The sequence below is a fragment of the Cinclus cinclus genome, chromosome 3 (genome assembly GCF_963662255.1).
Source record: "Cinclus cinclus chromosome 3, bCinCin1.1, whole genome shotgun sequence".
NCBI lineage: Eukaryota > Metazoa > Chordata > Aves > Passeriformes > Cinclidae > Cinclus > Cinclus cinclus.
The window spans coordinates 63,947,591-63,975,117 of NC_085048.1; the positions used below are offsets into that span (position 1 = coordinate 63,947,591).

General features: G+C 41.7%; 1 protein-coding gene, 1 long non-coding RNA gene and 1 other non-coding gene across 9 annotated transcripts; 2 read left to right on the plus strand and 1 right to left on the minus strand.

Annotated features, from left to right (window-relative positions):
- The first annotated feature begins 1,441 nt into the window (after positions 1-1,441).
- On the plus strand, positions 1,442-13,890 carry STX11 (syntaxin 11). 7 transcript variants are annotated; one of them, XM_062490123.1, is made up of 4 exons: positions 1,442-1,591; positions 7,001-10,753; positions 12,653-12,972; positions 13,078-13,890. In XM_062490123.1, the coding sequence occupies exons 3-4, from the start codon at positions 12,658-12,660 to the stop codon at positions 13,522-13,524; spliced, it is 762 nt and encodes a 253-aa protein (XP_062346107.1). In that variant the 5' UTR covers positions 1,442-1,591; positions 7,001-10,753; positions 12,653-12,657; the 3' UTR covers positions 13,525-13,890. The 7 variants fall into 7 exon arrangements, with proteins under 7 accessions (XP_062346107.1, XP_062346100.1, XP_062346099.1 ...); XM_062490116.1 differs by having other exon boundaries at positions 7,001-8,019; positions 10,551-10,753; positions 12,653-13,890; XM_062490115.1 differs by having other exon boundaries at positions 7,001-7,790; positions 7,877-10,753; positions 12,653-13,890.
- A 2,098-nt stretch (positions 13,891-15,988) lies between these two features.
- Positions 15,989-18,445, minus strand: LOC134042562 (uncharacterized). The gene is made up of 3 exons (XR_009933061.1): positions 17,818-18,445; positions 17,450-17,574; positions 15,989-16,151 (listed from the first exon to the last, which is right to left on the minus strand). It is a non-coding gene; the product is annotated as an uncharacterized LOC134042562 (long non-coding RNA).
- A 586-nt stretch (positions 18,446-19,031) lies between these two features.
- Positions 19,032-19,114, plus strand: TRNAL-UAA (transfer RNA leucine (anticodon UAA)). The gene has a single exon. It is a non-coding gene; the product is annotated as a tRNA-Leu (tRNA).
- The last annotated feature ends 8,413 nt before the right edge of the window (positions 19,115-27,527 follow it).

The window sequence follows — 27,527 nt, forward strand, 5'->3', positions numbered from 1 at the left end:
TGCAACAACAGCAGGTAAATTTGTAATTGTTGTTCCATACCAGGCAAAGCAGCCTGTACCTTTGATTACCCATGACATTACATTAACACCCAGCTCTGTTTTCAGCTCCGCTTGCATTAACATCACCAAACAACACTAAAGGCCCATTTGCTTTCTGTGGTCCAGTGGCAAGGAGAAAACGCCTGTAGCTGGTCTCACAAAGCAGCAGCCTGGACGACAACACCCACTCACAATTCAGTGCCTTCGGGTAGTTTTAGGGAACTGGTGAAAACTTGTGAAATTTGTCTCCAGCACCAAGGTCTAAGAGAAAAATTCCAGCAAAGTTCCCAGTGCAGTCCTGGATTTTTCAAGGTAAAAGAGCCTTTCTGTCAAGATATAATTTTAACTGACTTTTAACCATAAAACCTCAAATATTTTCCTTTTACTTACATTTTTTTTTCCTGACACAAACCCAGCATATAAAATAAGGAGGGAGGAAGCTTCCTGCATCTCTACACTTGTCTCCATCATGACAGAATTTGTTCTTGGTTACCCAGGGTGGGATTGATGCAGTGTAAGAAATTTTGGAGCCTCATAACTGATAACTGCTCAGGAAAGCACAGTTGCTCTTTCAGCTACTTCTTGGCTCCAAAAAAATGTAACTTGTATATTTTAAAAATTTCAGATTCAGATTATATTCAAGTTTTGTGATGAAAAGGAGAAAAAAGTGTATGTCCTAGATTTTCAAGAAAAGCAAAAACTTCCCATCTCAGAGAGACTTGAACAACCTCTATAACTACTTGTGTGGCTAATTAATGTGTATGATTACCGTGTACCAAGCATGGTGACACCAGAGTTTCGTTAGTTTTTTTTTTTTCAGTTAGTATGAAGGGGAAGTTGCTTTTTTGTTTTTTCTTTCTTTCTTTTTTACCTCAGGACGTCACAACGCAAAAACGACTTAATTTGACCCCTACTCCGAAGCATGAAGCGAAGAGCACACCTTCCTTACACTAAACCGCAATTTGGCAATTTGAATTACAGAGTCACAGAGTCGGAAAGCCCCAACTTGCCGGCGGGGAGGCGAAGACAAGAAAGGTCAAGGGGCGTCCACGGGAACGATGGCGAAGAAAGGGGCCAGCTGGCGGCACCCACGCTTCCCGGCACCCACGGGGCGGACTTTCCCCGCGCCGGGCAGCGCCGGGAGCCGGGCACCTTCCCGCGGGGCCGGCAGGGGGCGGCACGGGACGGGGGCGGGGCGCTTCCATGCAAATCAGCCCCTCGCAGCCAATAGGCGGGCGAGCCGGCCGGAGGGGCGGGGCGCTCCGAGGGGATGAGCGCTCGCCTCGACGGCGCGGGCGCTGCGGCGGCACCGGCACCTCGGGAACGGCACCGGCACCTCGGAAACGGCACCGGCACCTCGGGAACGGCACCGGCACCTCGGGGAAGGCACCGGCACCTCGGGAACGGCACCGGCACCTCGGGAACGGCACCGGCACCTCGGGGAAGGCACCGGCACCTCGGGAACGGCACCGGCACATCAGAAAAGGCACCTGCACCTCGGGAGCGGCGCGGGTGGAGAGACACGGGACCGGCCGGACTGTCCTGCCCGGGGGTGAGTACCTGCCGAGACATCGCTTTCCTCGAGGGCTGGGCAGGGTTTGGTTTCTTCACCCCGGGGAGAGCCGGTGCTGGTTCCCGGGACGGGGGCACAGCCGTATTCCTGAGCTCCCCTGAACATCAGCCGGCGTTCCCGGAGCTGCTGCCGGAGGGAGGGCAGCGCTGGGCAGCGCCGGAGCCCGCGCTGGCCGCCCCTTCCCGGGATGTCGCGGCGGGCTCGCTGCTCGGCATCCAGCCCGGCTGGCGAGGCGGAGGGGCCGTGGGCTGTACGGGGCTCTTGGCACCTCGGTTTGCTTAAGAATAGACGGAGCTGCTCCTTTTGAGTCGAATGGCGAAGTCTGAAGCCCGGAGGCAGGAGATATGATAGGAAATGCGGACAGGGCTTTTGGGTCCGAAGGAGCCTTAGGCTAGCCCTGCTCCTCATGGAATGCAAAAGAGATAGCTGGGTTTTCACAGGATGAGAGAAAAACAGAGGCACTTTGAAAGATATGTCTTCTCATCCAGTCACTACGGATGTCTGCATTTCCACTGCCTTGTTTGTCTGGCTCGACGAGTATTAACATTTTATTCATAGTGTTCATACATGGTTATTAATAGCTCCACAGCAGATTTTACAGAAAATTTGGTTTATACTCAAAATATAATAGCTTTTCTTTCGTTCTTGAGTGTCTTCATGGCCAGATCTGAAAGTGGAGGCAAAAGTTAGCACTCTTTGATTGCTTCCTATTAAATTGATACTCATTTCCTTCCTCCCAAGAAGAACTGGCCCACGTGTATGTCTGAGATAACTACATGTCACTCCGTGATACTGAGAAAGGAAATGACTAGAATAACAGCACTGGCCAAAAAATGGACGCTTGCACTTCTTCTTCCTGTTCTTTAGATGGTATTTCAGCAACTGTCTTTTAAGGTGTCAGGTATCAAAATAGCAACACGTGACTTTTTAGGATGAGAATACAATTTGAATGATTATGTTTTCTTACCAGTGCTGATACTCACTATTTAAATAGTGGTGAGACAACAAGATGACCACAACTTTGTTTTGAATTAAAAAAAAAAAAAAGACTAGAGGTCTAACAGATTAACAGAATAAATGCCATCATTAAGAAAGGAAGGTTTAGGTATCCAAGGTCCTCCAATGACCTTTATCTCTTACTTTTTTCTCTGACTGCCTTGTATGCCCACTTCTCTGAAAACAAAATTGCATGTTCAGTCATATGTTATCTGGAATTTTAGCTGAGGCTAAAACTGCGAGTTAAACTCTGTTGTTGAAAGACATTTCCATGAAGAAAATAAACATGGTACAGAAGATCTCTTGAGGCCTTAAAATTAGTAAAATGTAGTACCTTCTGGGCACTGCAGATAAATGTGATGCTGCGGAATGCAACTACATACTCTGTCAGTCCTGGGGAATTTGGGTGCTGTGGGATTAAGCTCCATGCCTGATGTCTCTAACTATACTAACAGTATACTAACACTAACAGTAACCAAGACCTGCTTTGGAAGGAGAAATGGTAGTTGCCATAAAATAAGAGAAGGAAGAGAATCTGCTGAATGAAAAGAGTGACCTAAATTTCTTCCCAGCACAGGCAGTACTGTGTGAACATACACACTGTGTTGGACACACAGTGACACTGGGGGTGAGGGCACTGAACAAATCCTGGGAACGTGGGACCACTGCAGGACTGTAAGACATTGCTTTATCCATTTGGTGCATTGTAGCTGTGCACCTAAACCAGGCCTTAGAGGGGATTCTGCATCTTCCCTCTTTCCATCAAGGAAGAAGGTCCCACAGTGCTTCCACAGAGAAATGGTCCAGTTTCCAGCAAGTCACAGGCAATTCAACACAGGCCTAGTGAAAGAAATGGATTACTTTTTGTGTTTGCAGTGTCAACACAGGGATCAAACTGACCATTTCCCTTTTCATAGAAAACTTTTATGTGTTGGAGTACTGTGTCTCTCTCCCTGGTCTTCTGAATTAAATTAGTTCCTTCTGCTCCTCTTTCTTCAGGAGTGTATTTTCTAAACTGTAGACAATGCCAATATGTTCCCTTTGACTTTTCTAATGTGATAACTGTTTCAGGATGTGCTTTTCCAACTGAGGCCTTATCTAAGCCAAGCAGAGTTAAACCAGACCTTCCCAAGCCATCTCTCATAAAAGACATGGGGTTTTGGTTCTTTTACAATTACAGTATATTGTGAACTTGTTCTGTGGCTTGCAATCAGCTACAACCTCACCAATGCTTTCCTGCTGCCAAACTAGGTGTTTCCTATTTATATTTGTGTGAATAATTTTATCCAAATGGGCCAGGCCTGTCTATATTGAATTTTCTTTTTTTTTTGTTGTTATTGTTGTTAATTCTTCTCTTACTCAGATCACCTTAAATTCTCATTATTTCTCTTCCCCTGCCCCCACCAAATTCTTGCTTCTACTCCCTTCCAGTGCAGTGTCTCCTGGAGACTGTACAAACTCATGTTTGGTTCCACTCTCCAAGTCGCTAATGGAAAATATAGATAATCTCTGAGTGTGACAGATACCCATCCTAGTGCTGGTATGTTCAAAACCAGTTCTGATGGTGAGAAGACAACTGCTGTGTCAAATATGAAGGTGCTGGACCAGATACACTTCCTATTATCTTTTATCTGGCCCATCAATTTTCTTTTACACTGGTCATCCCTGTAGTTCAAGGATAACAAAGCATGGTGCAGAAATTACTGAAGCAATGTTAACTTGATCCGGTAAACCCATCTTAATGCCAAATCTGGGGTTACCACTTTTTGCAGTAAAGCCATTATTGGTTATACTTGCATTTTGGGTTGTTCCCCAAAATGTGCCCATGAACCAACTCTGGTGAGGAACAGCATTCCCAGAGAGTGGTCTAGGGCTGGCTCCAGGGAACTCCCTCTTGGGTAGTGAGGGGAGTAGAGCAATTCCATTTTTATCTCTGCTTTGATAGGCTAGGTAGATATCAAGACACTCTACACAATCAGCAAGTGCTCTCACACAGTGCTTGGCACTTACATGTAGGTCATATTTATGTAGTTTTATCAGAGAGGATGATGTTACAAATCTTGACTTCAGAAGGCTTATCATGTGTGCAGCTTTCACTAATCTGCTATGGCAGTTAACCCATGAATTGCCAGGATTATTCTCAAAAAACTCATGTTCGCAAAAGTCAAGGAATTACTGCATGCTCCAGCTTTTCCTGCTATGCCTTTTCTCTGTGCTGTGTTTGTGGTAGTGACAACCCACTTATTTTTGAAAGCAATACTAAAGCTTGTTTGAGCTTTTGATATGCCCAATCAGGTGTGTCCCTAATTACATCTGTATCTTCTCTGAGTTTCACTGGTGTTTTGAATGGGCCTGTAAAAACCCGTGGGCTGCTAAATAGTGTAACTGCAATAAAGCCTGACACGTCCTGGGGCTGAGGCTGTGGGTATGCATGTGTGGCTGTAGGGATTATTTTCTGGCTGTAAGTAGTTTGGTGCAGGTACAGTTGTGTAGATTTTGCAATAGGATCCCAAACTGAGCCTCATGTGTACTGACCCACATGACCAAATACCAAGAAAACACCCTGTATTTAACTTTAAAGGATTTTTTTTTTGTTTGTTTTAAATTCAAGTGTACTTGGTCTCAGACTGTAACACTTTATCACAAGCCTTAAATATATGTGCTTTTCAAAAAATAATGCAGTTGTGCTAATTTAAGATTGTCAGAACATGTTGCTTCTGACTGATGATCACATGATACCTCCTATTTCTATTTGCGTACCAACACAATGTCTTAATCACTTATAAATACCACTGTGTGGTAGCAATAGTAGTTATGTAAATGTGGCATGTACACAGCTATTTCGCTGAGCCAATGTGTTCCAGGGAAGCTGAGGTGATTAATTGGATAATGTATATACTCATGGTGCTGCAGTGCCAGCACTGCCTGTGAGTGTGTTGGCTGATTGCCCTGCACGGTGACCTGTAATGAAGCTGAGCTGTAGTAATTGCCAAGAAATGCATGGATGACTGTCTCACTGTTTATGTTAGTGGTATGGATCTGTCTTAACCATTTGCCAAGCCCTTGGAGGTGCAGTTCACACTCTCCATCTAGGCCAATTTTACCTGAAGAGCTTGGTGTTGCAAACCAATGAAGACGGAGATACTTTTTTTGTCACTTCTCTGGACCCTACCCAACTAATACCAAATATAGTTACAATTGCTCACTTACCTGACTTGTGAGGAAAATGTCAAGAGGAGATACCGAGAATCCATTTTATCTATCCACTATTGAAAATTTGTCAGTGGTGATCCATAGATCTCCAATGAAAATTTAGACAACCTAGTAAACAGTAGCAGTAGCGTGTAAAACAAGCTGACCTCTCCAATGCAAGAATAATGTTTACTCTCATGGCCACTGAGTACTAACAAGTTAAAACATCAGATTTTTTTTTCCTCAGTCTTGTCATAAATATGTGAAAAATGGCATATTATAGTGCATTTAATGCACACCAGCAGCATTTCCTACTTTTGATACTAATGTCTGGGAAAGCTGATAACCAGTCTACAGAAAACACCAGCATGGTTTCATGTTTTCAGTACATCTGAAAAGTATGAGGTGTACCCTCAATCCTTGAATTTGTAATATGTTGTCATGTAAAAATTGAGAGTTCCTTTCTGTTGAAGAGATTGAGTACTGATAAAGAAACTGAGATAAGTCAAAGAAGAACCTCCAAAGCTATCAGTATTCTAGCAATTAATGCATAATTTCTTTGAATTAGAGGCAACAATCTGAATTAATTCCCCGCCTCCCCCCACCCCCCCAAAAGGCTTTTCCTAGCCTTTATGATAGGATAGGAACCACTGGAGACTTGGAGATTCTTCCAGATGTAGAAATAGCCTGCAAAGAATGGAGTTATCCCTACTTCTCTGAATATATCAGCTTGAAATAAATAACTTGTCCTGGCACAAACAGAGAAATTGACACCTTATGCAAGCTTTTAGGCAAAGATAATACCCTGAGACATTTGCAACTGCAGATATTTATCTCTAGGGGGATGGAAAAGTGGTATTCTGCTGTACAGAGGCTTTGATAACTGTATGAGCTGGGTAGTGTAGTCTTCAGATACACTAGCAACTTCTTAATGGATTTCTGTAGGCTTATAACTGGCATTCGATGTTAACTGGTGGACTTTAATTCCTGAATACATTTTGTCTATTTTTAAACATTGTGAAATCCAAGAAATTCCAGAGAGAATAACTTCCTTTCAGCAAGGCCACAAAAAGATTTTGAACTGCAGATCTCTGTCATAGTTGTTAATCTTGGAGTTAGTATACATACGTGATCTTAAAACAGCTTGAGAGGACAAACTGTCCTAATCACTAGATTATAATTTATTTTTTTTTGTTGCAGGCTCTTACAGTGGAGAAGAGAGAAAAAAAGTTGAGTAATTTGAAAAATTCAAGCCTGCTGTTCTACCTGTGATGGGCACGGTTGGGATGACAGGGAATTTGGACTGAAAAGATGACTAGTACTCTGCTATAAGCCAATTAGTCTTCTGAAAAGAGGAAAACCTACTGTTAAAAAAAATAGTCTTTTCCCCAAGTTAACTTATATTGTCAAATCTACTATTAGACAACAGATACCAAGCAAAAATATTAATTCTGGTCTGAAACAATTGTTTACAAAACAGATAGTTACTAGAAAATTATTAAATCTGAACTCTAACTCTTAAACAAAAGGCTTCAGTTAAATTATTTTTTTTACCTATGCATGACTTGCATTTAGTGCAACAGCAGCACTTTATTTGCCTTGGAATGCAGTGTGTTCAATTCAGCAAATCCATCTGAGTAGATTTCCATCAATACTACATCCTCTACAAGCCATATGGGAAGTCACTGAAATGTGCTGACACATACTTAGCTATGAAGTAATTTTGCCTAAGAGCAAGTTATTTCCTAATTGTTCACCACTTGTTTTTTGGGTCACATCCATTGTGTGTAATGCAATCAAAATCACATGCCATTCAGAGCCAGGATGAGCCACGTGGGTTCCTTTTACCTTCCAAGGGCAAGAACTACTGACAGAAATGGTTTTTAACCAACTTGTTTTGAAATATCTGTTGTTCCTCAAACAACTGAAGTAAAAGCTTCATCTTGTATGGCCCTACTCCAGACTGAAAAGATTACTGACTAGACTTTTGGTAAGCCACAAGATGGTATTAAGTAGCAGCTGCCATTTATGAATGCTGCAAGAATAAAAAATGTACATTGCCTTCCTTCCCAGCAGGTGGCCATGAAATATGGATGCTGTGCTGAAACTGCTTCATCATTTGTCCCCAAACTCAGATCACAGAATATTCTAATCTGGAAGGAGCACACAAGGATCACTGAGCCCAACTCTTAAGTGAATGTCCCATATGGGGACAGAGTGTGGGTATACAAATGTTAAAGCTGAAATAAACATAAGTGTGTAATTCACTTGTTTCTATAGAAAAATCTTTTTATCCTTAGATCATTTCTACTTCATTAACAGGCTTCAGAACATTAGCAATGTTAGGCAATGTTTGTAGGATTCCCTTATGTATCTATATGGGGCTAACAGAAAGGGGGTGCATGCATATGCATAGTTTTTGATTTTCAGAGTGGTTTTTTTTGTCTGAAATCTCATGTCATGCACAGTTGTCTGGGGCTGCAGTCTTATTGCAACAGGACAATTTGCATGTTTCTCATGCATCATGGGAAAGCTTGTCACTGTGGTGATTAATACCAGTAAGTAGCACAGTAACATGAAAAGATGAGCACTGAACATGCCCTCAGCTGACTGTCCTTGCTGGGTATCTGCCTTTAAAGTTGTAGCCTCTGCAGTCATTGCCTGGCCTGTATTTCCTGTGTGTATGTTCAGGTGTACACATCATGATGGACTGCAGAAAGAGCTTCATATTCACAAGGACAGATTTACTAGCCCAAAAATATAATCATGGAAGTACATGTTCCAGTTTGAATATATGTAGCATTTTAAAAGAAAATAAAACTGACAGCTAATCTATTAAACCTCACTATTAGAATTAAGGCAGTTACACACCTGCAGTTGTTACTCCACAGTAATTGGTGTCTTGATGTCCTAATGTGTTAGATGTCTCTTATATAGAGAGATCTATATGTATTTCCTTGTGAAGTAGTTGAATATATTTAATGTTCATGGTTGAATTAGCAAACTTTTTATCTAAGGCTGATTACCAAAGCAATCTAGATTGAACCTTTGGACATTGTCTAATCCAGGCCTGCTCAAAATGCACACAGGCAGTTCAGGTTGCTGAGGGCCATGTCAAGTAGAGTTTTAAATTTCTTCAAGGATGCTGATTCCAAAACTTTTCTGGGCACCTTTTCCATTGTTTCTAAATGTTTGGAGTTTTCCTCTTTTTCCTTACCCCCTCCCCCTCATTTTGTATCTGGCTGGCTCTTCTCTTGTTTCCACTTAGGTCTGTTGCATCTTGTGCTATTGCTGTACATTTCCATGAAGGGTCTAGCCTTACATTAAGCAGTTAGTGATGACAAGATCTCCCTTGAGCTTCCTGTTTCTCAGGCTGAACGTTCCCAACTCTCTCAGCCTCTCTTCATATGTCAGGTACTTCAGCACCTCTGACCACCTCTCTGGGCTCCCCTGAGCTCATCCCAGTGTGTTTGGTGAGTAACACTCCAGATGTGGCCCCTCAAGGGTCAGACAGGAGGGATCCCTTTCCTTCCTCACTTTTGCTGCTCCAGCCTGGATGCATGGGCTCATGTTCCCAGCCTTACTAGCACATCAAAGTCCTGCAGAGCTGCTTCCCCATCAGAGAGCCCAACTTCTACTGCTGCACTGGGCACTGTATGAAGGGAGAGGCCGATGCTAATTTTACAGACTGAGGTCTGAGGTTATCCCTAACTACCAATAATGTATCCTGTATTAATATATTGCTGTTTGAATTACAAGCAATGCAATCAGTGTATACATAGATGCAAACTTTGCTGAGTAATAACAGCATCTGATAAAGGAGGCCATATTTTCTAAACCATTATTTGTTCAGCTGAAATATTTCAAATTGCTGTTCCCCCTTGCTCTCCTTGCTTATTTATTTCTGCTCTTTAGTGTCAGTTCTGTCCCTGACACCATCCAAGGAATGCTTGGAAGTTATTGTCCTCTCTTGGGAAGATCTGGTTCCCCCTTATTTGAAATAGGAAAATAATGTGGCGATGTTACATTCCAGCCTACTGTTTCTCTTTATTTAAAAAATCCTGAAATTCTGCCAAATTGTGAGTTTCTCAAAGCAACAGTTTCCAAATACCCCAAAAATTTTTACTGTGTTCCTTGAGCAAAAGGTGCTCAAGAAAACTGAAATCGAAACATTTTCTTGAACATCACAATTCTCTTTGGCCAAATATTGCAAATGCTGACCTATGGGGTACTTGAGCATGTTCAGCATAAAGCTGAACAAGTGTCCTCTGTAATTTGTGATATTTGTGGTCTAATATAATGCTGAAATACAGGCATGAAGTTACTGTCCTTCCATCCTGTCCAGGTACTGTGTGTAGATAGGGAAGAACATCTTGAAAATGTGAAGTGGGAAACAGACTAGGTGATGCACTTTAGAAACAGAATGTAAAAGACAGGACTTAGGGAGAATGAAAGAAAGTGCTAAAAAGTCCCTGATTTTGCAGGACTCTGAAGTCAGGCTCAGAGAGATGGCATCCATTTGTTAGGACAAAACTCTGAATACTTTAGCTGTGGAGACATATCCCAGACAGGTACAGGTCCTCAATGCAGAGTTAAAAGATACTGATGTTGAACACCTTAAACGCAGGTTTTGGCATGTAGATACAATTAATGTAGGCTTTTAGAACTAAATATTGGGAAGCTGGGAAAACCCAGGGTGAAGACTATAAGTGCAAGTGCAACTTGATCCCTCTATTCTGCTTACAACTAGACTCTACTGGATCTGCTGGATCACGGAGATCTTATGTGATGCTGTCCATGTCACTGGAGAGGAGCTCTTCACAAGTGACCTTGATCCATGTGTTCACTCACTGATGTCCAGCTTGCTCCTTTGGGATCTTACTCAGCAAACCGTTCAAGGCTTGCAGCAGTGACTGAAGTCAGAAGGGGCTGACTTCTGAACGAACATTCCAGGTACAAGGAATTGTGCTTGAAGTGTCTCAAGTGGGCATTGAGATAAATTATCCAGAGTCTATCACTATTGTCCTTAATGACTTTGGGCTGAAACCTGACTATGGGGTTGTTAGATCTGCCTTTCCCCAAACAACTGGTAGGAGTTTATGGAACTTTTCAAAGATTTTGCAGGGGAAGTCCTCCAGGAAATTAACAGTAGCAACACAGTCAATGAGATCAGCAAGAACTGAATGATGATACTAAATTTTGTGTTGTACAACTTATATTCAGTGCATACAGACTGTAGGCAGAGGCTTGGTGGAAGTGATAAGGCCCAGGCCAGTGTTTAATTGCATGATCTTCCTGTGTGCAGGCAACATTGTGGTGCAATCCAAGGCCACACTTGGCAGCTCCTTACTCTTATTTTAATGTTTGACTTTTTAACCTTTCCTGTTGTATTAAAAGAAAGAAAAAAGCAATATTTTTGGAGATACTGCAGAATTAGTACACACATGAATTTACTACAGCATTAGTATTTTCATTGTGTGAATTACTTTGTATTTGCTTCTACATTTCTTCCTGGGGAAGGAAGGGTAAACCTACTCTTACAAAATTATGAATTTATTACACAGGAGCTTTACACAGTGTTTGCTTGACAAAGAAAACACAAACAGAAAGTGAAACCATTGTTGAGCCAGTTGTTACTATGCTCTCTGTAGAAGGCTGATGAAATTTATTTTTTCTTAAGATCAGGAATAGTAAGAACAAAGTTCACAGAATCACAATATTTGTAGGGTTGGAAGGGACCTTGGAGATTATTTAGTCCAAATCTCCTGCCAAGACAGGGTCACCTAAATCAGGTGACACAGGAATGAGTCCAGTGGGTTTTGAATGCCTCCAGATAGAGAGATTCCACGACCTGCCTGGGCAGCCTCTGCCACCCTCAATGTAGAGAAGTTCTTCCTCATGTTGAGATGAAACTTTTGTGTTTTAGGTTATGGACATTTTTCTTTGTCCTGTTGCTGGGTACCACTGAAAAGAGTCTGGCACCATCGTCTTGGCACCTGTCTTTGACATATTTCTATGTGTTGATCAGATCCTCTCTCAGTCTTCTTTTCCCTAGACTAAATAGGCCCTCCTCCTGCAGTGTCTCTTCATAAGAGAGATGCTCCACACCCCTAGTTGTTTATATCTGATACTCTAGGGTCAATGATAGCATCTGAGGACATTAAAGTTGCTTTTTCTTTTTTTTTTTTTCTTTTTCCTCCCTTTTTACTTCTTTTCTTTTTCATTCTTTGCACACACACCCCCCTACATGTGCACATTTTTATGCTTTCCACACCATTTTTTGAAACTTTTCCTTCCCAACTGTATTGGTAAATGCCATTTCTGTTTCTGAGAGGCTTCTTAGTATTCTCCCAGGAAAAGCAAACTTAGAATGAGGGAAGCCCTGTGACATTTTGGGTAGTTGATGTAACGAAGGATCAGGAGGTAAAGGAGATTTTTCTAGTGAGCAATAGTGAAAGGTGTTTGTCATGTCAACAGATGCTGATAGCTGAAGGCTTCCTATCAGGAGTCTGGTTTTCCCCTCCAAGTAAAAGACTGGCATTCTGTGGGGAGTTTGAGACTGTCCTACTATTCTTTTTGATTTGTCTTCAGGATCCGTTGTCTTTTTTCCTGCAGTTTTTGTTTCTAACCACTTCCTAGAACAGTGTTCTAGCAGAGTTCTGGATGTGATATCACTGTATAAAATATTGTGAACAAATTTAAAATCTGGTATTTTGGGTTATCTTTTATAAGTTATGTTTGTTATCTATGATTTAGTTATCACCATGATATAACTACTAGTTACAATTTTTCAACTCTTTTAACCAACATTTTAGTAACTTCAAACTCATTCCTCGTGTTCCTGTTTTACAGACGGGATGAAAGACCGTTTAAGTGAGCTGCGTGAATTTGCCAGGTTACAAAACCAACAGTTTTCTGATAGTGATGATGATGAAAATTCACCCCAGGATATTCTCCTTTATGAGACGGACTATGCCTTGGAAATTCTTCATAAGGACATACAGAGCATCCGGACAGAAAATGACCACCTAAAAGCAGATGTCAACCGTCTCAGAAAGCAAAACACCCGCTTCCTTACTTCCATGCGCCGTCTTAGTAGCATCAAGCGAGATACTAATGGTATTGCCAGAGACATTAAGAGCCGTGGAGAAAGCATCCACAGGAAACTGCAGGTAATGAGAGATTTCTGTGAAGATGCAATAACAAAATATGGAGCTATGTCTGTCATTGCCAGGGTGGCGAAGAACCACTATGTTGACCTCATGCATACATTTCAGGACGCTATGTTTGATTACAATGCAACAGAGATGAACCAGCGAGAGAACTGCAAGATTCGAATTCAGCGGCAGCTGGAGATCATGGGCAAAGATGTTTCTGGACACCAGATTGAGGAGATGATTGAGCAAGGCAAATGGGATGTTTTCTCTGAGAATCTCTTGTCAGATGTTAAGGGAGCTCGTGCCGCCTTGAATGAGATAGAGACACGACACAAAGAGCTGGTGAAGTTAGAAGGACGCATTAAAGAAGTTCACGAACTCTTTCTGCAGGTGGCCCTGCTGGTGGAGGAACAGGCAGACACCTTTGATGTTATTGAGATAAATATGCAAAATGTTGAGGACTATGTAGGAGATGCTAAAGACCAAGTGAAAAAAGCTTTGGAATACAGGAGAAAACATCCCCTCAGAACAATCCTCTGCTGCTGCTTATCATGTTGCAGAAGGTGATGATCTCCCATTGGAGTTATCACAGACTGACCTGAATGCCTTCAAAACCAGGTGTTCTTTCCTGAGACTTTTCTCTAATGTCAAGCCCTAGAAATGGGGGATATTTTGCAGTTGGTTTTGTTCATTGCCTTTTTACTAAATGTGCTGAAGGCTGTTTCTACTTATGAACTCCTAGAAATGTTGATAAAAACTGTTTTTAATCTAATTTTTATTGAAAGGTACTGTTACTGTAACTAGAGTACTCTACAGTGATACTTGTTTCATATAGGCAAGAAAGAAGAATGAGTAACTTGTACTCGGGAAGATGAATACTTTCAAAAAGTAACTTTTATCTGTCAAAGTGAAGCTGCAGGCTGAAGCCTTATTGCCTGGGGTGACACAGTGCACCACAGAATCAGGAGGTTTCAATTTTACCTAGTTTGGAGCCTGCTTGATGCAAATTTGACAAAATACTGAGCCTGGAGCAGGAGCATGACAAAGAACTAGTTTCTCTTTAAACTTGATTTCCAGATGTCTGGAATCTTAGCAGAAGCGGCTCCACCTTAAATGATAATATGCACATTTTGCTCTATTTGTGTGCAAGTGACTGCTTTTTTCCATTTTGAGTACCCAACTCTCTCAAGGTGGCTAAAAGCACTGTAACACTGAGACTTAAGCCACTCTATGGACTTTCAGTTTCAAACCTCCCATGCTTTCATGTTCTGATGCATTTTTCTGCCAATTAACACTTCAGCCAGAGGAGAAGCAAGGAGTGGCCTCCTGCAGAAACACCCATAAGAAAACAGCAGCTGTGGGGTTGAGAAAGCATTTTAGGATCTCCTGTACTGGCACATAATACAATTAGTTTTAATGGAATGGGTGGCCTGTCAGCACACTTTTATTTTTTATAAGCATTGACCAAATATGGGTTTTTTTTAATATCTATTTTAAATAAGATGAAGGATTGATTTTTTTTAAATATCTATTTTAAATAAAATGAAGGATTATTTTTTTTTAATATGCAATTTTACTGGTGTACAAAAATTTTGACTTTTCTCCAATTGCTGGGAAATCTCCACCTGGGAAAGCAAATAGAACTATTTCTTCAGTATACATGAAGAAGAAAAAACAGTTTCATGTCCTTTGAGTGCTCTTTTCAAGCTTAAAACGAAAGTCTCCTTTTGTGTAATGGGAGTCTGCCCTTACGCAAGGGCAAACCAGTAGGTTTGGAGTATTGCAAGGAAATAAAAAATGTGCAGCCCTGGTAAGCACTGAGCACTGTCAGTGAAACATATTCACAAAATCTGGTGATTGATCACAGCTCCTGCTTCTGGAGGTTTTCCAACTATATTTCTAAGTGTCTTCCTGATACACTGTGATCTATTGCTATCCTTTGAAATAATGCAGGACATCTTTTCAGAAATTAATTTTATTTAACTGATGGTCCTATTTGTACCGATTTTAGTAAATATATTTCAACATTTCAAATATTTTGTATTTGGGAGTTTTCCTCAGAAGTGCATAGATGTACGTCTTCCTGCACCAGTTGCAGTGAAACTTCTCCCTTCTTACCTTTTGCATCTTGATTTTATATGTGAAAAAAACTCCAAACATTTCCTACTGTTTGTATTATTATAACAAAACTGCAGAACAAATCCAGCTTCCAAGCTTTCATATCTTACTGGAAAACAATTTTAACCAGAGAGGCTTTTCTACACAAATAGAAACTAAAGGGATAACTCTTTTCAGAAACTGAGTGTCTGTCTCTTTTGCTGTAGCACCTGTCTCTGATAACATGGAAGAATGACAAACACCGATCTCCTAAACTATAAGATATTTTGATATTCAGTGGTGTACTGGTGATGTCAGTGTTATGCTTGTCTGAGGACCTCTCCAGTGAGGAGTTCAAACTTGAAGTGGGAGAAATGAGGGCGATAAGCTGGGACCACAGCCAGTGGCCTTGGTGCTACTGAAGAAGACAAAGTTGTTTACTCTGTAGGTACTGCCATTAAGTCAGTGGAATTCTGCATTCATAGAGAAATACCCTAAACCTCTGAGAGCCAGCATATGAGGATGAACCAATGAAGAACAAAATAATGTATCTCCTTTCGCATGTACATTCCTAGCACTTGCCAATGTTTTTGATAAAAAAATGTACATTTTTTTGTGCTGGTTCCTTTTTTTGCATCTAAATATAGAATAAAATATTTAAGAAGAAAAAATGAAAGTGCAGAGTGTCATACATTGAATCTGCAGCTCTGAATAGTTTTTTTTTGCATTGTCAAAGTTTAGCTTAAAAGTTGCCAGACTAAATTATGAGTTGGTAAACAGCGATTAAACAAAGCCTAGAAAAAAAGTCCTCCTAATATTTTTTGCCATGGTAAATGAAATATGTTGCATATTGAGACAAACTTGCTATTGTTTTTTTTTTCCTAAAAAACCCAGCAAAAATGAGTTGCATGCATTTCAAGATGATTCTCTAGCTAAAAAAAAATCAGATTTATTTTGGCAGTTCTGAGAGACCTTGATGATTTCACTAGTAGATGTGCAAAACTAGTATTCAAATCTTTAGTTTGATTTGAGGCACAGAGAAAGAGAGCAGAAAGAAAACACAATTGTAGACCTTCTCTCCTGGCTTAGACCTGTTGCTGTAGGGAAAAAAAAATGAGAATTAGTCAAAAACCAACCTGGTACCTTTAAAAATTATTTTTAAGATGCAATGTGAGTTAAGAGACACTTAAAAATTACTTCCAGTAACTGAAGCAATCATTCTATCACTCTCTTCCTTGTAGACATGTTCATTGCTTAATACTTTGGGGGTTTTTCTACCCTTCAGTTGTGTAAGAACTCAAATTTAGCTAGCCCATGAACTTGCCTAATCACAGTTAAACAGACTTCTGAAAAAAAACCTGATCACACTATAGCTGCAAGGACTCATGCCACACAGGATGAGTGGAAGAAGATGATAAAAGTTGGTTGATAATATGTTATCATACTAATAACAGAAGCTGCAGAATGGACATCTTCTGAGGAAAGCTGCCTTTTCCTTCTGAAAGTCAGCACAACTATGCAGATGGGTGTAGCACACTGATGGGTTGGTAGGGATTTTTTCCCCCCTCTTCCCTCATATGACAAACACTTAAACTGGGTTTGAGGGGTCAAAAAGTTAAAATCTGACAGGAGGTCTTTTAGCTGTTACTTTGGTTTCGTTTCCTACTCAAGCTGAAGCTTCACAACTCACACCACCAACCATCTACCAACCAGTTCTTTTTGAGGAGGACAAAGAACTGGCAACCAGGGGCACTTTGCTCCTTCTAAAAAGTGTAAGACAGCACAGCATACATATAAGAGACAAAAAAAAATTACAAAATATAATTTTAGTATGTAATGGATGTGCATAAAGATCTCCATTTCATCTTGAGGGATTTCTTTTTTTAATCATGGGTTTCATTTCAGAGAAATCAGGACAATTGCTTCCTCAAAATGAAGGACTACACTGTGGGCACACTTTCACACATGAGCAGGTATCTCTGGCACAAGTCTTGGGAGAAACTTCTTGAAGTAAAGGGATAGCTCTTAAGATCCAGATACCTTTTTTTTTCCTGGAGACTGAAGTGAGTAGCTATACTAAACTGCTGCTTTTCTAATGTTTTGGATACACAGTCGAAGTTGAATTGTTATTATTTCTTGAAAACAAAACATGTTCCCTAGAGTTTTGAAACACGGCAGCTATTTGAAATTGACTTGTAAAAGGAAAGAGCTACACAGGGTTGTGCTTCTATCTGTAGGAAAATATCACAGATATAATGAAGGCAGGAAACAGTGTAATTCAATAGACACTGTATGTGGTGATTTTGGTAAAATAAATTTCCAATTGCAATGGGATTTTCACATGGAGCCATGCTGTTTGTTTCTCTAATATGTAAGAAGGAAACAGCAGACCTACCTTCCTCCTCATCTTTAGCATATCATGTAGCATGTTTGTAATGGTTGAGCCAAAGCAAGTAAGAGCCAGCAGAAGACTGCTTCACCATCACGCCTTTCCATGCATACATTGTTAGGGCACCAACTCTGAACAAGAAAAAGTAACATTTTACTGTGTTAGCTGTGAACAGAAAAGGAAAAAAACATAACTGACAGTGTTTCTCTACTCAGTAGTTTGCTGAAAGGCACAACCCTACTGAATAAAGAACTATAGCATGCCATCCATTTCAAGGCAATGATACAGCACGGCAAGTTCCACTGGAAGAGCTGTCCTTTTATTCATGAGCTCCCGAGTGTGAGTAACATGTATGTAAAACCTTAACAATTCACCTGTATGGTACGCGAGAAGTATTTTCCCTCCACAAGCATGCCTAGTGTCCTGGGGGTCTCTGAGCAGTAAGAGCTGAGGTCAGGCACCACCTACACCTGCAAATTGGAGCCCCAGACCCCTTGCAGAGGGGTAGGGATAGCCAGGGTGTCCAACAAACACCCGAGCAGGGAGCGTGCTCCCGTTCTGCTCGTGGGAAGCCGCGGCCTCCTCGTGTGCCAGAGGCTGGCACAGGCCCGCGTCCTCAAGCCTGTGCTGGGCGGAATATGTTTCTCACACCTCAAAGGTACCACGGTTTGGTGCCGTGCAGCATGTCCATTTTCTCCTCTGGAAAACAGCAGCAAGAGCGGGAGCCAGTGCTAGGGGTAAAGGCAGCGAAGAGACATCGTCGCATTTCCCCTCTGATGCAGGGGAGGAAGGGGGAGGTCCCAGGGCCGGCAGTAACCGGGAATATTGCGATAGGTGCTTCCGTAGACCCGGCATATAGTGGCGACCAGCAAAAGAATCTTTCCCCCGCTATATTTTTCCTATTTAAGCATAATTGATCGCTTTGCACTTTGTTGGTTTCGGTTTTCCTTCTACGAGCGAGAGAAGCTACATTCCAGGAAACACTTGGACGGAAATAATAAAGTGTCGGTGCCTTATCGGAACGACCTCTTCGCTGCCTCTCACGCCCGAGGAGCCCGCGGGCAGCACGGCCCTGCCCGCTCTGAGGGGGCCGACAGCCCGCAGAGCCCGCAGAGCCCGCAGAGCCCGCAGCCCTCGCACCCCGCCGCCCCCGGCCCGGCGCCGCCCGCCCCGCTCTCCCCCAGGGGCGGGCCCGTGCCAGCGCCGCGCACCACCCCCGCCTCCCCCTTCCGCTACGGGCCCGGCGCCCGGCGGCGGGAAGGCGGCGGTGGCGGCGGCAGGCCCGGCCCGGCCCGGCCCGGCTCGGCTCGGCTGGGCTCGGCTCGGTCTCAGTCCGTGGCAGCGCTCCCCGCCGCCCTGGCCGTCCGCTTCCCGCCGCCGGGAGAGGCCGCCCGCGCGCGCCGCCCGTGCGCTCCGCGCCCGCCCCGCTGGGAATAAAGGCGGGAGGGCGCGGCGGCGGCGGCGGCGGCGGCGGCGGGGGGGGGGAGGGCGGTGTGAGGGGGCACCCTCGGGGTCGCGGGCGGCCCGGGGGGCGGGTGGGAGCGGGGCCGTGAATGTAGGAGCGGCTGCGAGCGGTCCCGGTATCTGCACCAGGATGGCCGAGTGGTTAAGGCGTTGGACTTAAGATCCAATGGACGCATGTCCGCGTGGGTTCGAACCCCACTCCTGGTAACTGATGTTTTTTTTATCGGGAGCGCCGTCCCGACGCGGGGCAGGGCCGTGCGGGGTCCCGGTACAGGCGCGGCCGCAGGGAGCCCGGAGCCGGCGGGACGCGGCCGAGGGGCGGGGAGCGGCGCCGGAGCGGGCGGACGGCGGCAGCCGGCAACCTGCGGGGGTGTCCCGGCGCTGGGCGGCCGGCGGGGGCAGTGCGAGCCGGGGGAAACGCTGCGGGGCCGCGGGAGGCTCCAGCCGCCGCTGTTGAGTCATCTTTAAAGTAGCTTTAAAAACAAAATTTTAAAAATAGTTTGTATATACACACGCTCATATAATATATGTATATAAGTGTCTGCATATATGGGTATGTATAATTTATGCGTATGCATAAATACATAGACACGTAAACACATATACACGCATTTATATGTATATATACAGGTATATGCATATACATACATACACACACATACACACACACACATATATATATATATATATATATACACACATATATATATATGCACACTTGGCCACAGCCTCGGTGGTGGAGCCTCAGGCAGGGGCAACAGGCACCTTCAGCTTTGTCGTCCTTGGATGGTGATTTTGTTGTTTGTCATTTAGGTTATTTTTTTGTGTAGGTTTGTTTTCCTTTTTATTCCCCAGTTCCAAGCCCTTCAAAGGCTGCGTGTCAGCCCTTCAGAGCGCTTTTCACAACGTGAAAGTCAGTGTAGCTCCACATACGCTGGGGTATGGAATGTCTGCAGGTATCCAGCCTGCTGAGGTGTCCCTGGCCAACCCTGGACGGCGGTGGGAAGGCAATCCCCACGTCTGGGGGAATGGTCCCTCCTGCTGGCTGTATCCTAAACTGTGCCAGAGCTTAAGATGGAAGTTATGCAGGAGCATGCAGGATTTTCAGACTGATCTTGTGCTTTTGTTTCGCTTGTCAGGATGCGTGGAGCAGTTTTTGTACTCGTTGAGGTGTTTAATTTGCTGGGGTATGGTTCTGTTGCTTGGGTTTTGTGGGTTTTTTGACAGAGTGGTATTATGTTTAATATATTTGAAGGTGTAGGAAGTATAACTCAAGCACTGACTAGCACATTTTTAAACAGTAGTGTTTGTCAGACCATGCTGGTCAAATTCTAACACAGTTAAATGTAGTTGTTCCCAGCCACCCTGTTCCAAATAATTTGACCTGAAAAATGATTCTAAACTTTCAGTCCAGATACGTCATGTGACAGTAAAGGCTAATTAAAGGATAAACACTCAAGAAAGGGATAACAACTGTTGGTGGGCCTTCAGTGTAATATGAAATAGAAGATGGAATACATCAGGAAATTTTATTACATGCCCACATAAGATGATCTGCCATCACACATATGAGCATGGTAAAAACACAGAAATATGACAGTTCAAGAGTTTCGGAGGAACGCCTGCTCTGTGGGGAATTTCTAGGAAAATGCAAGTATGTACATTGTCTGTTTTGAGTGTTACCACAATAAAATTGTAAATTCAAAACATTCCAACTTTCTAGAGCTGTTCATTAAGAAGTAGTACTGCCAAGTTCAGATGTTTTATGAAGTAAACACTTATTGCTATTCTTCATTAAGGTACAAATTAGTAAAAATGTGCGCATATTTGAAGGTACATTTCACCTGTAATGTTGTCATGGTAAAATGCTGCCCATGGAAACCCACATCTTTGCATACAAATTGTGTAATTCTGCTTATGTGTTTATTTACAAGCATCTTTGAACATACACTAAATGCTCGTGTAGTTTTTGTGGATGCAGTGCTGATTTTGACGAAGACTTGGCTCTGGCTATGTCAGTTTTAAGGATGAATTAGTGGTGGCTATTCTGCACTGTGAGAAAGAAAAACATAAAAGTAAAAATAATAACAGTTTTTACAAGGAGAGTAATGAACTGAACAGAGAAAAAGCACCAACCATTTTTATGATAAAGCAATAGAGAAAGCTTAATTTATTGGTGAGAAATGTTCCTGTTTCAGGTACAGCCTTTCTCTTTCCTGAAAAGACTTCTTTTGCAGAAAACTTCCCTCAGTCCTTTGGTGAACCTGTGTTCTCTGCTTCTTAAAACAGCTTGTTAGAGCATGTGCTGATCTGGAATGGAATAGAAGATAGTTTTTTTGACTGTTTGGCTCTCAAGAAATACCTACAGAATCTACTTGAAACAAGTATATCCCCCATCCCTTCCCACACTTCTCCATAAATGAAAGTATAATCTGCTGGGGTTATTGGTTTCTATTTTAGGTGAAGTTTCTATTTAGGTAAAGACAGGGTAATGTATTGTATTTCAGCTCTGTAGCTGAGCATTATTTTAAGATTTTTATTTTATTGAGCAAATTCCTTTCCTTGGTTCCTTGTTAAACCCTCATGATTTTTTGGTGGTTGCCCTTGCAATTTGACATTCTTACATTCACTTTTTATATTCTGGCCTTCAGTTTAAACAATATTGCCTTCTGTTGTACTCCATTCTGTGGATGAGTTGTTTTTCTAAAGATGTCATTATCTGAAGGAATCTTGCCTTGTTTATTGAAGAAAGTGGAAAAAGCATAATGATTAGTGCTAGCAACAGGAATTTTAAAAAAGGACATTCATATGCAGACAGTTGAATGCTACCCTGATGAACCAGGGGTGTTTTCATGCCTCTGCATATTTCCTGTCTGATGAGAAGCCAGTAATATAAAATAGATTTTTCAAAAGCAATCATTCATTTTCATGTTCCTTATTTTGAGGTCTCCATCTTGAGAACCTCAAACTGATTTGCAGAAATGCGGAACTTTTGCAAGAACAGGTGAAAGCAATGTATCACCTACATGTTAAGCAGTCTCTAAAAAAAAAATATATATAACTCTGAGTAGTCAGATTTATTGGAAATACTTAATACAAATCTTTCCATATCTCAATTTCCCATTGTATAAAGTGGAAGTAATAAAAATACACTGTTTGCAAAATGGGTTGCTGTGAAGTAAATTCATTCTTGTTTGCAGTGAATTCAGATGGACATTTAGGTAATCTGATCATGTTAGACAAGCCCATGGGTAGACTATCTGTGAATTCAGAAAATAACATGAAAGAAACAAGCTACAGAGCCACACTTTGAACAGTGAAGACTTTGCAAAGTATTCAACAACTGCTTAGCCAGGAAGAACTTCATCATGTATACTGAACAAGGTAGGAGTCTTACAGGAAAACAGCAAGCTGTAGCATAACCCAAAATTCTGTCTCACTTCAAAACAGAAGGGGCTCAAATCAATAAGAAAGCAACCTGTTGGTGACATAATTAGGTGATATTTCTAAATAGTTTAATTTAAAAAAAAAAAAAAATTCAGCAGCTTATTTCTTGTTGTTGAATTTTAGCATGTGATGGAAGCATGTAATTTTTTACTTGAGTTAAAACATTCTTCTGTCAATGACCACTATGTCATATTGAGATAAAAGGTGTAAAAAAGGCTGTGAAGTTCTTATCTATTGCATGATCTTGTACGTAGGATGATCAATAAATCCTCTTATTCATTTGGCAAACTAATTTAAAGTGTGTAAAGTAGGACTAGTCTCTTATGTTAGCAGGAGTAGCTGTATGTAAAGTACTTGTTAATTTTTTCACTGTTCTCGTTTTGGGACTTCTGTGGTAAATAAGAGGGGTAGACTATTTTTTGGATTCCTGTCATTCTTAGGACACTTGTTCAAAAATTACCACTATTTAATGCAGACAGTTGTGTCTCTGTTTATACATGTGTTTATACAGGTTCATTTTTAACAGCTGCTGGGCTCTTCATCTGCCTCCAATCTTACCTGCAGGTTCTTAGAATCATTTCTGTTGGACTTGATAGCCACAGCAACCAAGTATCGTTGGCAATGTTAGCTAATCCTGCCTCCTTCTCCATCACATTACAACACATGGTCCCAAATAGATCGTTGCAACATTTTATTGCTTAACTATTTTTCTCTCTATCGATAAGGAAAATGAAGGAATTTTCTGGTTGGTTATTTCAGTCCAAGCAGCAAGCTCTGTGGGATTGTGCTGTGGTAGAACATCGATGGAAGGGAATGAGGGTCTGTATATCGTTTAATGGAATACAAAGCCCTTCAATTTATTTACAGTGCAGGTGGAGGTGGGTTCACTCTTAAGACTGACAGATGAGCCCTGCAAGTCTTACTGTGGTCACCCCCAGCATGAGGATGGTCTAACACAGCCATCAGAAGAGACCAGGTGCCCACTGAGCTGCTCAGGTTGATGTCTGGCATTTTAGCTCAAAGCCACTACACTGGCAGAGCGAAGGGCAGTAGCTTTGCCCTGGGGTAAAGGGGTGTGGGTACATGTTCCCATTTGCTAGATTCATCCAGAGGAATACATGCAGGTGGTAACACTTTACACCAGCACAGCACTATTTACCAAAGTGTGTTGCTGGAAGTGTCAAAAGACTGGTCTATGCACTAGGAACACCTGTGGTCTGGGAACATTTCCCGTGTGATGGCCTTGCTGCGATGGCAGCAGCCTCTACAAGAAAGACAGAGCAGACAAGTCCTAATTTACACTACAGCAGCAAGGTTTGGCAGAGCACCTACTTAATGAGGGGCCCTGAGTGCCCTAAAATGAAGGCAGCATAATGCAGAATGTTGAAGCTAAGATTTCTGGGGTCTTAGAGCACTGGGCTTAAAGCATGCTAGCATTCATTGTCTGGTATATTGATGGCTGCATTAAACTTACCTAAATGAATAGATTCTTTCTTGCTGCCAGGGAAGAGCTTTTGTCTGAAGACCATAGAAAATGTGCACACTCTTCTGCAGGTGGTCCTCTTAAATGTGCAGTAACAAAAAACGCTTTCCTTCCCCTAAATATTTTGGGAGAAGAATGCACTTTTCAGATTCCTTCATTTTCCTGGATTATTCCTTCTCTTTCAGCATCTGCTCAACTGTGACCTTCTTTCTGGCTTGGAAGTGCTGCAAGATCTTTCCTTCAGACCTCATCTGCCTCATTTCTAACTGTTTGCTGAAGTGGCTCATGCAATTCTTGGCAAGAGATCACTCACCATGTGACTTGACGGATTTGTGACACCCGTCTCTCGCTATTTCATCATGTGTTGCAAACTTTTTAATGAGAAAGTGGAAGCCCTGTTGGGACGTCTGGACTGCAGTAATGAGTACTGGTTTGCAGCTAATCCAAGTTTGGTGATTGATGAGCATATGTATTTCAGTTTCACTTGTCCTTACATATCTGCAATTATTTTCTGTCACACTCCCACCTTTTGCTTTTTGTGTGCTTACCAAGAAGCAGATCCAGTTGGTCTAGCAGTTAGCTGCTGCTAAAAGAGGCACAGATACTGCCTTTCCTCTGCCCTGGCTGTATTGCACATTCTTACTGTCCCTCAGTCTTTAATTGTTGAGTAATATGTAACAAAAAGCCCAATTAAATTCATGTTACTTGAATCTCTGATATTATCTCATAAGAAATTCTCTGTGAAGAAATGAGGACTTGGAGACAATTTTTTTTACATGTTTTGAGCTCCCTGATATAGACAACACAGATCCACTGTTTTTATTCATCATAGAATGGCAAAGACCCCTCTGAGGGTTATATAGTCCACCTCCTAGCTTAGAGGAAGGTCACCTTGAGTCTGATTTTGAATATCTTTAAGGATAAAAAAACCACCTCTTTGAACCACCCATGCCAATGTTTGGACACCTTCACAGTAAGAAAAACTTTTTCTAAATATCTTAAAATTATGAGTTCTCTGCAAGTTAGACTACTGTAAGTTATCTGAGTTCCTTCAAAATGGTCTGGTAGCTATAGTGCAAAACAATGACATCCATCTACTCAGTTGAGGGGAGGTAATAAGTAAGACAAGCGATAGCACTCACCTTCATCTAGTACTGTGGCCAATGACTCCTAGATCCAGAGGCTGTCTCTGAATAAGAACTTGGAAAACATCAGTATAGTTTAGAAATCTGATTTAAGTAAAGCTTTCCAAATCCTTTTGTTGCTAAATCTAGAATAGAAATAATTTATGTATTTAGTTACTGGAACTTCTATCTTTTATCATAATAGCTTGGATATTTTTATTTGTTTTGCAGCATTCTTTGCTGTGAGAATAACTGATTTTTTCAGCTAAATGTAGTTTCAGTGTTTATGTAGTGAACCTTATAACCATGGTTTCCCCCAGTCTGTATCTTATGGCACTATGATAGTGCAGGCTGAATCTGTACCACATAACAAATCCTATAGTGTTCTGTGACTGAAAACAGACTGAGACATGCCCAACCTGTTGTGCTGCATTCATTTGGGTGACCTGCCCCAGAAGTTATTTGACACATCAGTAAAGAAGGAATACTGAAAGCAACTGGATCCAATGTTTGTGATGTCTTTGCATGCTCAATGTGTCTGAACAAAATATATTTCTACAAAAAAAGAATTACAGAGTAGAATAATAATTGTATGGTATGAATGCATAAGTTAGATTTCTTTAAGAGAACAAGTAGTTGATCCATCCCAATAGACAGTATAGAGAGACATCATGGATGAGATAAGGTTTCTGCTCTGTATGAAAATGTTCCTACGAAGAGAGGTAAGCCATCAACACAAGAAAAAGGACCTGAATGACAAATGAGGTGGTGTGACTGTGTGCAGCTGAAATATTGACAAACTTGAGCATGTTATGAAGTACATGATTATATGAGATAGGAATGGGGTGGGATTGGGAACTGTTGTTAAAATGCTGTAAAACCAGAAGTTGTTGTGGTTAGAGATTCTTTTGTTATGCCTGTTTCTGTTGCTTTTCTTGTCAAGTTGTCTCCAAGAGGGGTTTAGGTAGCATTTGAGTGCTCCTGTTTTAGGTTGAGCTCTGTAGAGAATGTGTCAGGAGATCTCCAAGAGCATGGTGGTACCCACAGCCCCCACATGGAGCCTCTAGGGGTCCTTTATAGCCAGAGTTAAAGGCTATGCCTCATATTCATCTGAAAGTTCTTAGCAAACTTTCCTTCATGGCCAGGAATAGGCCTGAATTGCAATGTTAGCTATCTCAGAATGTTTTATATTTTTAACAAAAAAATATTATACCAAGGTAGTCTTAACTGTCAAACTGAGGTGCATTAAGTTTGCATTGTACATTGTTTCCTTTTATGTATTGCTTGTCTTTAACAGACTTGGCATGACTGCTTCCCAGGCAGTAAATACATTCTGGCATAATTAAAGCACTTCCACATCCTTTGCAGGTAAAACCTCAGAGATGGTATCTCTGGAGGGAGATGTTGAAGCTGCCCCAGAAGTTGCCAGCTGCTGTTTATCTGTTAACCAGCATCTGAGCTGCTGTCTTTCTGAATCACCGTCCCAGACCACATCTGTGTTTACAGTGACCCCCTCTGATCCATAGGTCATTTCTTGGGCAATTGTAAAAGCTGATCTATAAAAAATGCTGTGTTTTTTAAACTTATTTTTTTAGTGCATTAGGTATATTCAGCCAGAAAAAGGAAAAAAATGAGCCAGAGAAAGCAACCTGAAGACTTGGGTTTTATCCATGTAAAATCCATGTAAGACAGTATAACTTAGTTAATTCTTGACAGGGTAGATTTCCCTCAGCAAGGTAGCTATGTGGGATGCACTTCTGAGGATATACCCAATTCTGCTGCTGCAGCCAATGTTTATGGACATAAATTCATGGATCTTAATCCTGTTGCTACCACTGTGTAAGCAGATTGTTTATCACTTCTTGTTTGGACAGGCCTGCTCGTATAATTAAAGTTGTAGCATCTGCACAATTGTTATGTACTTAAAATTACTGTGCCTTGGTGTCAACTTCCTCTATTGATCTTTAAACCAAATGAAATTGAGAATACAAGCCATTCAGGCAAAAATTCTATTAAGGGTAGTAAAGAGTACAGGGTGTCGTGGGGCTTCTAGTGCAATTGCAGGACTATAATATTCTTCCTATCTCACAGGAAAGGTGCAAGAGTCATCTTAATATTACATGATGGAAAAGGACATAAATCTACGTGGCTAAAGTGAATTTATGCATAAGTAATTAGCTTCTGGAGAAGAAGAGACATAGGTTGTAAACTCTTTGGAAAGCCCTTCTCTCATGCCATCAAGTAATTTAAACCACAGACTGTTCTTTGGGGAATATTAGAGCTGCAAAAACTAGCCTGGTAACTTTGTGAAAGCGATAAATTAAATACAACTATTAACTCATGACTGTTTGGAAATAAAGGCAGTTTGCATTAACAAGGTTGAACTGGATGATTTCTTTTGGGAAAACACTTGGATCCTTTTTTAGTATGTTTTACAAAAAGATGTGTAATGTTTCAGGTGACTGCTGCACTCTGTATTTAAGCCTTTATTTGAAAAAAGGTTCAGGGATAAAAAAGTTTAATACAAATATTTGTGGAATTCATTATGTGTTTCCAGGACAAAAAT